The 12,382-nt window shown below is 39.9% G+C and overlaps 1 protein-coding gene across 1 annotated transcript in view; it reads right to left on the reverse strand.

Moving 5' to 3' along the window:
- Window positions 1-962: 962 nt before the first annotated feature.
- NUDT3 (nudix hydrolase 3) overlaps window positions 963-12,382 on the reverse strand; it is a 38,106-nt gene continuing 26,686 nt past the window's right edge. Inside the window, exons 2-5 of the mRNA XM_048498065.1 lie at window positions 11,877-11,987; window positions 9,504-9,548; window positions 8,975-9,059; window positions 963-5,581 (exon numbers count right to left, since the gene is read on the reverse strand). Coding sequence (XP_048354022.1) covers window positions 5,409-5,581; window positions 8,975-9,059; window positions 9,504-9,548; window positions 11,877-11,987 — 414 coding nt within the window. The 3' untranslated portion in view covers window positions 963-5,408. The remainder of the gene's footprint in view (window positions 5,582-8,974; window positions 9,060-9,503; window positions 9,549-11,876; window positions 11,988-12,382) is intronic.

The raw sequence follows: 12,382 nt of genomic DNA on the forward strand, positions 1-12,382 counted from the left end.
AGAATCGTTAAAGAACAGCTTCTCTGATATTTATTTCCTATATACACCAGGGGTTTATATTTAAATTATTTTGTAGAGTGCTGAAATTAGTCTTTTCTCTTTTGCAGCTCTTGTAGCCCAGTTTACTGGATTACTGAGCAGAAGAGCCCAATAGTTCCCATTCCAGACTGCCACTGTGAAAATTACATAAGAATTCTATGGGCTAGCAAATGGCCATGTGACATATTTCTCATGTTTCCTAATACTGTTAAATGTAAATTTGCATGAAATTTTTATGAAAGCAACAACTGAAGTAAAAATCCTTCTCAAAACAGGAAGTACAACAAAATGTTATGTAGGATTTACATAATATATTCTAAGAGAGTACAGCTATGTTTATCTTCATATGATATCTGGTGGCCAGATTTTCCTTAGATTTTGCTTTATAATCTTTACCTTTGTAGAATGGTAGTCTTTTCAGCAGAGGCATACTGAGGGGAAATGGCTATCCCCCTTTGCTCCCGCCCTGCAGTCTCTTCTGCCCTCCCCTCCGGGAATGCAGACGAGACAGATGTCTATCAGGGTAGGGCTTAGGAAGTGTGGCCATGCCGCACATCAACCTGGGGCATGGCGACGTCTCCCCAAGTCCCACCCCTAGCCTCTGGGGGGCCTTGCTCCCGGCTCCCAGGGAGCTGGCAGCCAGGAGTCCCTTCTGCCCTCCCCTCTGGGGAGGCAGAAAAGACTGCCATCTATTGGCCTCCGACACTTGCTTTTATAGCACTGAGGCAGGGGGCAGGGCTTTGGGAGGGCGTGGTCATGCTCCCACGTTGCCAAGGTAAAAATGCATGCTAATTTCATGAAGTCAACTCCAACATTGTATGGTCCATGCTGTTCAGGGAGGGATAAGCCAGAATGGGAATTCCAAGGGGTTGACATTCACAAGGCTAATTACACTTTCATCATAGCAAAAGAATAACAATCACCACAATCCTACAGTTTATTCATGTTTCTACACTTGTTAAAACTGGCAGAATAAATTGAACACTTCAAGAATAAAATGGACCGTGCTTCTTTTTTGTACAGCTAGATTTGAGTCCATAGCACCTTAGAGACCAGCAAGATTTTCAGCATATGAGCTTTCAAGAGGCAAAGCTCATTTTGTCAGATACTATTGCAGATCAACACAGCTACTCTCTGAAATGATAGTCTTTTTTTGTAATTTCTCTGATGACCACCTCTGAAGGAGAAACTACACAGTACAGGAACATTTCAGCATTCATACAAATAAACGTACTGAAAAAACTAGCAGCCCTGATAAAATCGTTGTTATAAGATATACCAAAACTGTACTCAAAGCAGCAGCTTTATTACAGGAATTAGAGCATACATACATACCCTTCCAGTGTAAAGTAGACACATAACACCTCTCTCTCTCTCTCTCTCTCTCTCTCTCTCTCTCTCTCTCTCTCTCATTTTCTCCCAAGCACAGCACCCAGTGCCTGGGTACAGGTATTGTTAACAGATGAACAAAACTTGGCAAAGCATTAGAAAATATGCACAATCATTGATTAAAACAGATAGCCCCCTTCAGAAAAAGTCACACTTTTAACAGTAGAAAAATCAGTTTCAGAGACACTACTACACAAATGTTCCTGAAATTTTCACTAGCACATATTTCATTTCCTGTACTGTAGGCATACTTAATTTTCAGGAATCTAATTTCAGAACCAGTTATCTATCTAGCAGAAATTAAGTCTAAGCAACTTTCTCAGTTCCACTAAAATATCACAGCAGACATCTCTACAGTTTCCCACTTACACGTTCTGATATAACCACTACTAAGATAGCGTGGCACTTCAATTTCTTATTGGCTGATTTTTAAAACTAAGAAATAAAGAAGGGTCTTTTGGAAGAGTCAAGGTAGATAGAACAGATTACACAAGTATGGTTAACAACAAATAGAATGTTTTGGAAGATAAGCAGCTATGCTACATCTAAAAACACGACAAAACTTCAGGGTAAGCTCTTCATACAAAGATGATTTCCCCCCATTGTTAGAAAATCTAACAAGAGCTAAATCAAAGATAAGCCCAAAAAGATTAACAGCTACATCAAAAGATTCCAGCATATGCTATTACTTTTATACCACAGACTTTCTAATCTATGACACTGAAACACAGAAGTGATATAATTAAAAATCACTATTGCATTGTATAAAACAAGGTGACAGATATTACTGCTGAAAGCTTAAAGTGGGCTTCATCGTTCCTCTCCATACTGAACAGATGTAGCACAGGTTGCAGGTTCACTCACAGTACTACTGTTTCAGATTCACTAAGGATATCCAGCAGCTATGTGAAGATTCACTGCCAAATAGTTTTAAGCAGCACTGTCAACCCTGATTTAAGTAGACATAATGTGCACAATGCAAATACCCACTCAGACCCTGACTAAGTGAGGTCAGCAATGCAGAAAGCATTGGCACCAAATCTGTTCTTGTAAGAAATTATTTGTAAATATATACCAAAAAATTTGTAACACTGCTCATGCTATTCTAGCATTTGTCTAAAATAGGAAGTGCATAAGGTGAGCAATTTTTATTATTCAACCTCCTCTCGGCTACTGCAGCGGATTAGACATGTACCTATAAAAATGAAAGTGAGGGTTCTCAGAGTCCATGGGATGCCCCAGAGAGATCTGGGGCCATATGTAGTCTTCAGAATGTAAGGCTTATTATAAAGAATCTTTCAAGCACATTTTTCTTGTTTGCTCTGATACAATACGCAAGTCTAGGTATGTTTCACATGTTTTACAAGTATGGTCTGAAAGTGACTATATTTTACCATGAAATTCAGAATGAAGTCTAATTTAACTAAAAAATATAAAATACTTTAAATTTTCAAATTGAGGATCAGTTTAAATACTTAATATGGATTGCATTCAAATCAAACTACCCAGTTGTTTGTACTATATTAGATGCATGGTCTATCAATGTAGGAAATTCCACCGTAATTAAATATATTTTGAAAAATGAGTTGATGTGATTTTTCATTCATATTTGTTAAGTAGTTCCATGACTCATTTATTAGAGAATACCCTGAGATACTGGGAAAATTGTGGATTCTCTCTACAGTGCAGTAAAAGCAAGTGAAAAGGTGAGATTTAGTAAGCAACAGGAACAAGGACTAGGTTAGAATATACAGTTGATGAAGATTCCAGCTTGTTTTCACCCAAGGAGCTACATCTTCTGTTTCCAGTTAAGAAAGCAAACAGTCAACCAATGCAGTTGCAAATACAGCATCAATTCATCCCACATTACACTACTTTCTTGGCACAATTTATTTTTCCTGACCCAACAAAAAGCTGTTAGCAAATCATTAACAATATTCTATCCTAAATTGTCAGTTTAACAGCCCTATAAAAACATTTTAGAGTTTTAAAAAATCTGTGCATGCTGTAGATATTAAAACTGCAGTCACCCTTTCGGGATTCTTTCAACAATCTTTCATATCCTAATCTACTCAGTGAAACACAAAACTCTTAGCTGAAGGCAAGTTTGCTATATTGGAAAGTGCCACATATAGGTTAAGAGATATTGTACTGTACACTTGAAGACACCAGTCAAGCCCTTTGAGTTAACTGTTTATTGTTTGATTTTTAAGGTAAAGGGCACTGAAGTGGCATAGCATAATTCTAGTCTAGATGTTCAGGTTTAAGCCACTTCTTAAATAACACCTTTCAACCTTTTCCTGTGTAGAGTTTTTGGCGATAATGATCACTTTTGTCTCTGTGATCCCGTACTGTGGAATGCGATTCCATTCTCTGAAAACATGGAATTGAAATGAAAATAATAAAATTTGATCTGAAATCCAAAGTGGAAAGTATACTAATTTACATTACTTTAAGCTGCATGACCATTTCAAATGTGTGTGTGTGCATGCATGCTGTATTTAATGGGAAGAGAATGATTAGTTAAAGAAGAGTACTGCAGATTTAATTTCACATCTTGGCTATACTCTGACAAAGAAGAAGTCACCAAATATAGCAACTAGGTCCTGTCCCAAGCCAGGGATTAACTAATGCCCCACCCCCAACCTTCCCCAGCCCACCCACCCGGCTACCTCCCCAAACCTTTTTCAAAGTCTCCCAACTAGACAACACTGTTGGCAAATCAAGACAGCATGAAACATACATCAATAGAAACAAAAATGTGACATGTGCCAATGCATCAGGTTAACTATCCTATTCGATGACAGTTCTCCACATCAGCATTTCTGCTTGGGAGCCAGTTGCACCTTTGCCACTGCGGGGTAAAATTTTACCATTCTGAGCATGCTTCTTGGTGCAATAACAAGTGCTTCAATGCTACAGACAAAGGACACTGAACACCTAAAGTTTTCCCTTGGGACTTCTTTTCAGGGAACTCTGTGACCATCTCATCAAAGTCCATGCAATGACACTCAGAAAGTACAATCCAATGCTTTAGCAATATCCAGTTCAGTATAGTGTAAGGCATGTGGACAAGAAGAGACATCTGCAGTATGCAGCAGGAAGGGAGAGAATTCCAGACCAGCAGAAAGCATTGATGCTTGATGCTCCAGTTCACTAGTTTTTAAACTAATTTTGAATCCCTGATTCCTATTTACTGAGGCTGGAATTCATTTAGTTTCCGAGGCCATAAGCTTTTGATAGAGTAGTGACCAATTCCTTGTGTCCAGTGTTAAAGATGTCATATTGACTGAAACTGTAGAAAGAACACAGCACCAGGGATGTCTTGCAAGTGATTATAGCTTGGCCTTCTCCTCTAAGTGTCAAAGTACTAAATTTGGATCAGGGAGTAGGTGCAGGGAGTAAAACTGGCCCAGCCACTAGCACTGTCACAAAAAAAGTTTCTTTAGAAAACAAGGCAAACAAGAGTATGAAGCCCTTCTTTATAGAAGAAGCCCCTGTTAGGTTTCTCCATCTGAAAAAAATTACACACATGCACTGAGAAGGTGACCAAACGGATCTCAACAGCACCTTACTGTACAAAGTCTAAGACTTAAAGAACCAATCTCACATTTGTACCCTTCTTTAACTGAAAAGATAAAAGGTCTGGTTATGGCTGGGACAACACAGCAGAACATTTCAGAAGACAAGGCGGAGGTGAAGTTAACAGCCTTGCCTTTCAGAATGTTAAAGTTTGGGTAATAGGGAGGGGCACTTCATGCACAAGAGGTGTTTTACAAAATACATATCCAAAAAAAAGGAAGAAAAACCCACTTTCCACTAGAATGCAACACTCAAACATTTGCTCTGCCAAAGGCTGCTGGACATGTCTTGTTTGACAGAGGAAGCATGTGAAAGAGGCAAGAGGAGGGAAGAAGGAAAGGAAATCCAAGTTTCAGTCTATTTTTCAAAATCTGTTTTTCTTATACAGACATCCTCAGTCATCTGATATCAGACATAGTGCTCTCTTTTGAGAATGATGTGGTCACAACAGGGGTGCCGTTGTTTGCCAAACAGCCTTGTCTCAAGGTTTCAAAGTACGAGGCCTGCACAGGTTTGTGATACTGTAGAACTTTTATGGCATCATCTGTCTTAAACCATTCCCTTTTCCTCCCTGCAGGTAAAAAGAAAAAGAGGGAAGAGTTAGTAATACAGCAAAACAACTGAATATTTTACAATTCCTTCCTTATAGAATGTCCACAGGCAAATTGTACGATTCAACTTTTCACAATACCGGTACATAAAAAGTTGTTTCCAGTTCTGACTTTGACTGAAGTCAAAGTTCTTATTTGTAACATTTACAAAAGTGTAAAGCTGAGAGAAAGAACGTGTTTTGAAAGGACACATCTAGGACAAATGGAACATAGTCTGACAGTTTTCTCCCTTAACTTTCAGATGGAGTATAGCAGTTGCCTGAAAAAATAGCCGCTTCACCAATGGAAATGCTTTTCTGTTTGTGAAGCAGAGGACAGTGGTTTTTGCCAATTCTCCCCACTCCTGATGCAGATCAACAGGGTATCTCCCACTCTAGGGCCGTTTCCGCACGGCCACGATCGGGGAGTGCGTCGGCGTACATGACGCCGACGCACCCCCCTGGGACTGTTCGAACAACCGGTCCCGGTAGGGGCGGGTAAGACGGCGCAGCCTGTGCGGAGGCTGCGCCATCGCCTGAACACCTTACCTTCCCTCCGACCTTCCAGCGCATCGCCCAGGCCAGGGGACACGCCCCCCTGCCCTGCGCGACAGCTCTGGAGTCGCAGGGCAGTGGGGGCGTGTCCCCAGGCCTGGGCGACGTGCAGGAAGGTCAGAGGGAAGAGAAGGCGTTCGGGAAGGGGGGGAATGGCGCCTTCCAGCTGCTGCCGTTTGCACGGCAGCGTTTGGAAGCCGTTGTTTCTGAAAAACCTCGCCCAGGGAGCGAGGTTCAGAAACAGCGGCTTCACACCGCTCGGGAGTTGTGAGGCCACCACTGCTGCGATGCGGCGGCGGCCATGCGAACCCCTCCCCAGGGATGCTGTTTTTTAGCGTCCCTGGGTCGCTGTATTCCGCCCGTGCGGAAACAGCCTCGGTTTCAGGGAGCCAGAAGGATACAATTTGCTGCCTTACAACATGACTCAGCTGAAGCTCCAAGTCAATGCCCCTTTTACAGTACACATGCTTCTGAGTTGCAGTTGCTTATCTACTTTGACAAATATCCATTACAAACTAGGTATTCATTCAGCAGATATCAAAATTTTAAATGAAGATTTTCAAATTATAAAGCTGTGCAAGCAGCTCTATATGAAGGCATGAGGCAGCCACTGCTTTCGCTATATTCTGCCCCTTATGAAATTGAGTTATTTAATCAATGCAAAAATGGGTATGAAGGATTATATGTTGTCAAAAGGAGACTTTTCTGTAGATAGCAGAAACACTGTTTAATTATCTGTCTGGAGGCTTCAGTGTTGGCAAAAATTCAGGTTGGCGTCAAGTTCTGTCCTTTGTTTAATTTTTGACAACCCAGTGTGTATTTGTAACATTACGATGTTTAAGCCTGCTCTACAAAAACAGGTCATATCCAGGTCCTTGTTCTCATTGAGGCAGTAAAACCTGTATCTGGGCTATGACATTTCAAACTGCTAGTGGAAGTTCTTTTAATTGAATGTTTCTCCATTTAAAAAATCCTTACAGAAAATGAGTATTCAAAGACTTTCCTGCGTGCAGGGCATTTTACACAGAAGATCTAGACACAGATTAACAATCTCTCACCTAAACCCTTTTGTTTCTATGTATGTTGTACAGTATACCTTGGCAACTAGCCATCCTAAGGCTCATACATAGCAAGCAACTAGCAAACACTCTGAGATGCCAAGAAAGGATGCAGCCTATTAGCCTGTGGCACTTGTATAGTAATAAATACCTCTCAAAGAGGTACCACCCACTAGTTTCTAGAAAAGCTGAAGTGACAGTTTCCATGCTGTTTATCAACAAAGTCAATAGTGGAATGAACCTCTGGATGTTTCACATTTAAGGGATCCTTGTGCAGTCGTCCATATTTGAGACATACTTGATTTTTATTTCAATGTTGTTCCCCCTCCCATGATTCACCTCCGTTGCTTTGTTTATTTAAACCATTTTCACCTAGTGCTGCATGACATTGTTATGTGGTTGAAACAAGTGAAAAGGACAGATTTAGTAAACAACAGAGTCAGGACAATGTTACAATACAGTTGATGAAGATTTCAGATTGCGTGTCATTTGTGCTTTCATAGCAGAATCCCTACTGAAATCATGCACATCTGTATGGATTACTAAATACACCCAGAACTTTGTTTTTAGCACTTTGTCTTGGCCTCAAATCTCTACCTTAATAGCACCCACTGCTCCTTCAAAGAGCTGTACAGTCACAGCCATCAACACTCCCCTCTGCAACCCATTAGCTAATAATTGTCTTTAGTTATGGTTACACTTGTATGTGTTATATAATTTTGGTATTATTTACAGTTAAAGCAAATGTGGTACACCTAATCAACCCACTAGCTACTAAGAGGCCAAGGTACAACCTAGGTACATAAGATACAACCCTAGGATATTAAGCAAGCACAATAAGCAAGATAGTGCTGTTTAAATCCCATAATCCTTGTTGAGTCTCAGTGAGAAAGGCAGACTAAAAATAAATAAAATCTTCACTGATTACAAGGTAGGTTTAAAGCAAAAAACCTTGTTACAATTCCCATGCTTTTTGGAACATGAGCTTCAACTCTTTTCTTAAATTAAGAAAAACAGGTTTTTTTAAAATTCAAGAATAAAAGATTAACAATGCAATGCTAGGCAGAACCACTCCAGTCTAAATCCATTGATTTCAGTGGACGTTAACTGGCGTGACCTGGCACCAGATTGCACTGTAAGAAGCTTAGGTACAAATAAAAGGGTAAGATTTGGAAGACAAGATGAATACATATTTCATGCACTTTGTTATGCTGACTGAAACGTTCAAGACAAGACAGCAGTTGGCCACTAGTCCAGCAAAGAGGGCCAATTAAAAATATATAATTCAGAAGAGCCACAATCTGCAGATTTTCAACACATAAAATAAATGTGCATATATTTTTGACACTGACAAAAACCACTGAAATTAAAAAGGTAACACAAGTTGATTCACGCTGAAAGGCAAGAGCTGAACAACCACCAGCAGTATGATATACACATCTAATTTTTTAAAAAATACAGCAGTGCTGGGCAGTTAGTACTGCTTTGATTATTCAGAATTTACCACTATTCAACAACAGTTATGAAAACTAGATTTAAAAAAAATACAACCTAGAATTCTCAGGAATCCGCTAAGAGCTCCCTAGTTATTCAAGAACACTGGAACCCCCAGTCTACTGTGAAGAAAATGCTACGAAAATCATTTCAAAGGCCAGTATATTTTGACTTCCAAGAAACAAACAAGAGAATAAAACTAGAATACAAGGAACAGAATTTAGCGAAAAGTCTCAGGCTAGATTATCTACAATCGTAAAAGTCTTACCAATATTCACAGAGTCCTCCCAGTCTTCCAACACTTCTGTGACAATAAGTACGTAAACATATGTTCTGTGCTTCCTGTCCTGATTCTGAAAAGAGCAAGGCCAATATTTAAAGGTGAAAGGCACATAATGCCCATAGAAACGACTAAAGGTTATTTTTGTAAGACAGTATAGGAAGTTATAGAACAGCCTTTAAAAAAGCAAGAACACTATACTAGTGATAGTGAGACCATTCCTTCCACAAAGATATACTGACAGTAATACTGCACCAAGGTCATCTAAGGATACTAAGAAGGTGATTATAACATGAGACAACATGTGAAAATATTTCCAGAATAAATCTTCGTAGTTTTTGCCTGTTGGCAGATAGTACTGTTCTCTATGTCCTTTGACACTTGAAAGACTATAAATGGCAAGAAAATTAATGAATAACCTTGCTATCCATCTCACTGAAAGCTTTACAAGTTTTCAAATCATAATCACATGACATGCATGATTTCACAGGCAGGTAGTAATTATTTTGATACTTACCTCAAAAATTCCTACTAATCTTCCTAAAGTCCCCTTCACGCCAGCCTAGGAAAATTTCAAAAGAAAAGGAAAAAATGTTTCATTTCCCTAACTTACATTATGACTGCATTCCTTACTTCCGTTTGACTACCCAGTTTATAAATAGTGTAAGCAATTTAGTGCAAGCATCAATTTATGAAAAATGCATACAAAGCAGGACTGAAATAATTATTTTTCATTAGTGAATACATTAAGAATATGTTAAATTAAAACAATTCACAAATCAGCATCTGACCACTGTCCCCATCAAATTAAAAAATAAAACAACCCTAAAGGAAACAAGTCAAGCTCCAGGAGCAATACTATATTCAAGTTAACATCCTTTGACAAATTAAATCCAAGACTTATTTTAGCACCTGTTTGAAAAGCCAAATGTAACACCCATTCCTGCCCCATACAAGTACAAACTTTCTTTCCTGTTCTGCCAAAAAGGAGTTGCATCCAACTCAACTACTTATTACAAAAATATTGAAGAATGTTTTAGCTGCTTAAGGTCCAGGCACAGTACTTATTTATCTGATTTTAATACCATTGCCACAGAGCAGTTTCCAGCATGGATCTGAATTAAATATATAAAATATACTACAAAATAAATATAAGACAAATAACAAATACAATGCATACCCTTTGCTACATCAGTAAATGAAAGAAATTTTAAAAAGAACCACTCCAGTTGAAAGGATAGAAACTGTACTGGAGTCCATAGGAATACCAACTAATCATGGAACAGCATTCCAACAATGCCTCTGTCTCCACCACATATTGAAGCGGATACTCAGGCAAGCCTATAGTCTGACAGGGGGGCCTATCAGTCATAATCTTGATATCATGTACAGCCCAACCTCATGGAACAGAGCAAAGGTAAGATTGATGCCAGTCTTAATTCAACGATTTGGTATCAAGGTCTGCCTGACAAATGACATCATTCTTTCCCTTCCCAAATTAAGAATGCAGTGCGTCAGACAAAGCCCCTCCTAACGGCACAGACACTTGAATCTGGTTAACAATAGCCCAATTGTGAGAGCACACATTTAATTCCAGTGCCACAAAGAACCTCCTTTACTTGACATGGCATAGGAGTCACTGAGGCCAGACACAGATGGACACCCTTTTTGGTTGTCTGAGTACCACAGTACTGCCTACCTTGCCTCTGGCAGTTCCTTCTGCACCTATCCAAAGGGGTCGCTTGCCAGATTGGTCATCCATTGGGCCGCTGGAGTCACCATTGACCCCATCGCTCCCCTGGTGCCTCTGTATCTTCCCGAGCTCTGTTGGGGGCTACCTGCCTCTGGGAGGATGTCCCCCGAGCTACTCCCTTCATTGATGTGTTGGCCTAGCCCCGTGGTGGTAAACCTTTGGCACTCCAGATGTTATGGACTACAATTCCCATCAGCCCCAATTTGCCATGCTGGCAGGGGCTGGTGGGAATTGTAGTCCATAACATCTGGAGTGCCAAAGGTTCGCCACCACTGGCCTAGCCCCTCCTGAACCTTTCTGTGCCTGGTCTCTCCCCTTCCCCAACTGTGGCTGGCTCTACCATCTCTCTCTCTCTCTCTCTCTTTGCATTCCTCTGCCCCCTGCGGCCTCTCAGCTGATCTATCAGTCACAGCCCCAGCCCCTCCATATTGGTGTTCCTACCCTGTCATCCCTTTTTCCTAGTGCTGTTTTTTTCTGTGCCATCTCAGGGCACACCATGGTGCCCCACACCACTTAGGAAGCGGTTTCGCTATTCTGCTCCTGCATCGTGCCTCACAATGCACACAGATACACCCAATTGCACTGTTATAGTCATTATTCAGTAATGATATCGGTCTATAGTTTCTTGTCAAAGTTAGGTCTTATTCTTCATTAGGTATTAATGTCATATTAGCCTCTTTTCATGACTCCAGCATCTTTCCTCCTTGCAAGATGGAGTTCATAGTATTTTGTTCAGGTTGTTAAAATTTCATCTTCAAAACACTTATAATACAATCCCAACAGACTATTTTCACTGGGAACCTTCATGATTTTAAAAGTTTTTATAGCCGCCACCATTTCTCTTATTGTTATAGTGTCATTCACAATCATAGAATCATACAGTCGGAAGAGACCACAAGGGTAATCCAGTCCAATCCCACACACAATCAAAGCAATTTCAATAGATGGCCATCTAAGTTTTAAAACATCCTAAGAGGAAGACTCCACCATCCTCTGGGGTAGCGTATTCCAATAATAATAAAGTTTCTGCTTTTGTATAATCTTATGTAAGTTTTGCTTTCTAAGATATTCATTTATTTTTATTAATGGAACATTTTGGTCTTTACCTCAAGCAAGTCTCTCTAATCAATGACTTACCTCTTCACAAACTTCCCGCACAGCAGCCACGCTGGGCTCCTCTTCAGGCTCCATGCCACCTCCAGGAACAATCCATCTATCTGGATGACGACTACTGCTTACTAACAAGACCTACCGATGAAAAAATAAAACAATTTTTTTAAACATATGGCAGTGCAATGTTCGATTCCATTAATGGGGCATATTACCTTGCTGCATAAGACAGGTGAAACTGGAGAAATAACTGAACTCTAATACGGATGTTCTGATTCTTTGTCCCTGATCCTCTCTCTGCTGAAGTGAACTGACTGAAGTTAACAACAGAAATCTCCAGTTATACTTAGTTTTTTGCTTGAAATAACTATTGTCATTACTTTTTAATGCCATAAAAAGGATTTTGCACATAAAGTCTTATGCCATTAAACGTATTATTCCATTTAGGTATAAGAATAACAAACAAAAGAGACAAGATGTTTAAATATAACTATGAAGCAATATGGAAGAAAATAACGAAGCAGTTAAAGGAA

The sequence above is a fragment of the Sphaerodactylus townsendi genome, linkage group LG05 (assembly GCF_021028975.2).
Source record: "Sphaerodactylus townsendi isolate TG3544 linkage group LG05, MPM_Stown_v2.3, whole genome shotgun sequence".
In the NCBI taxonomy this organism is placed as follows: Eukaryota; Metazoa; Chordata; class Lepidosauria; order Squamata; family Sphaerodactylidae; genus Sphaerodactylus; species Sphaerodactylus townsendi.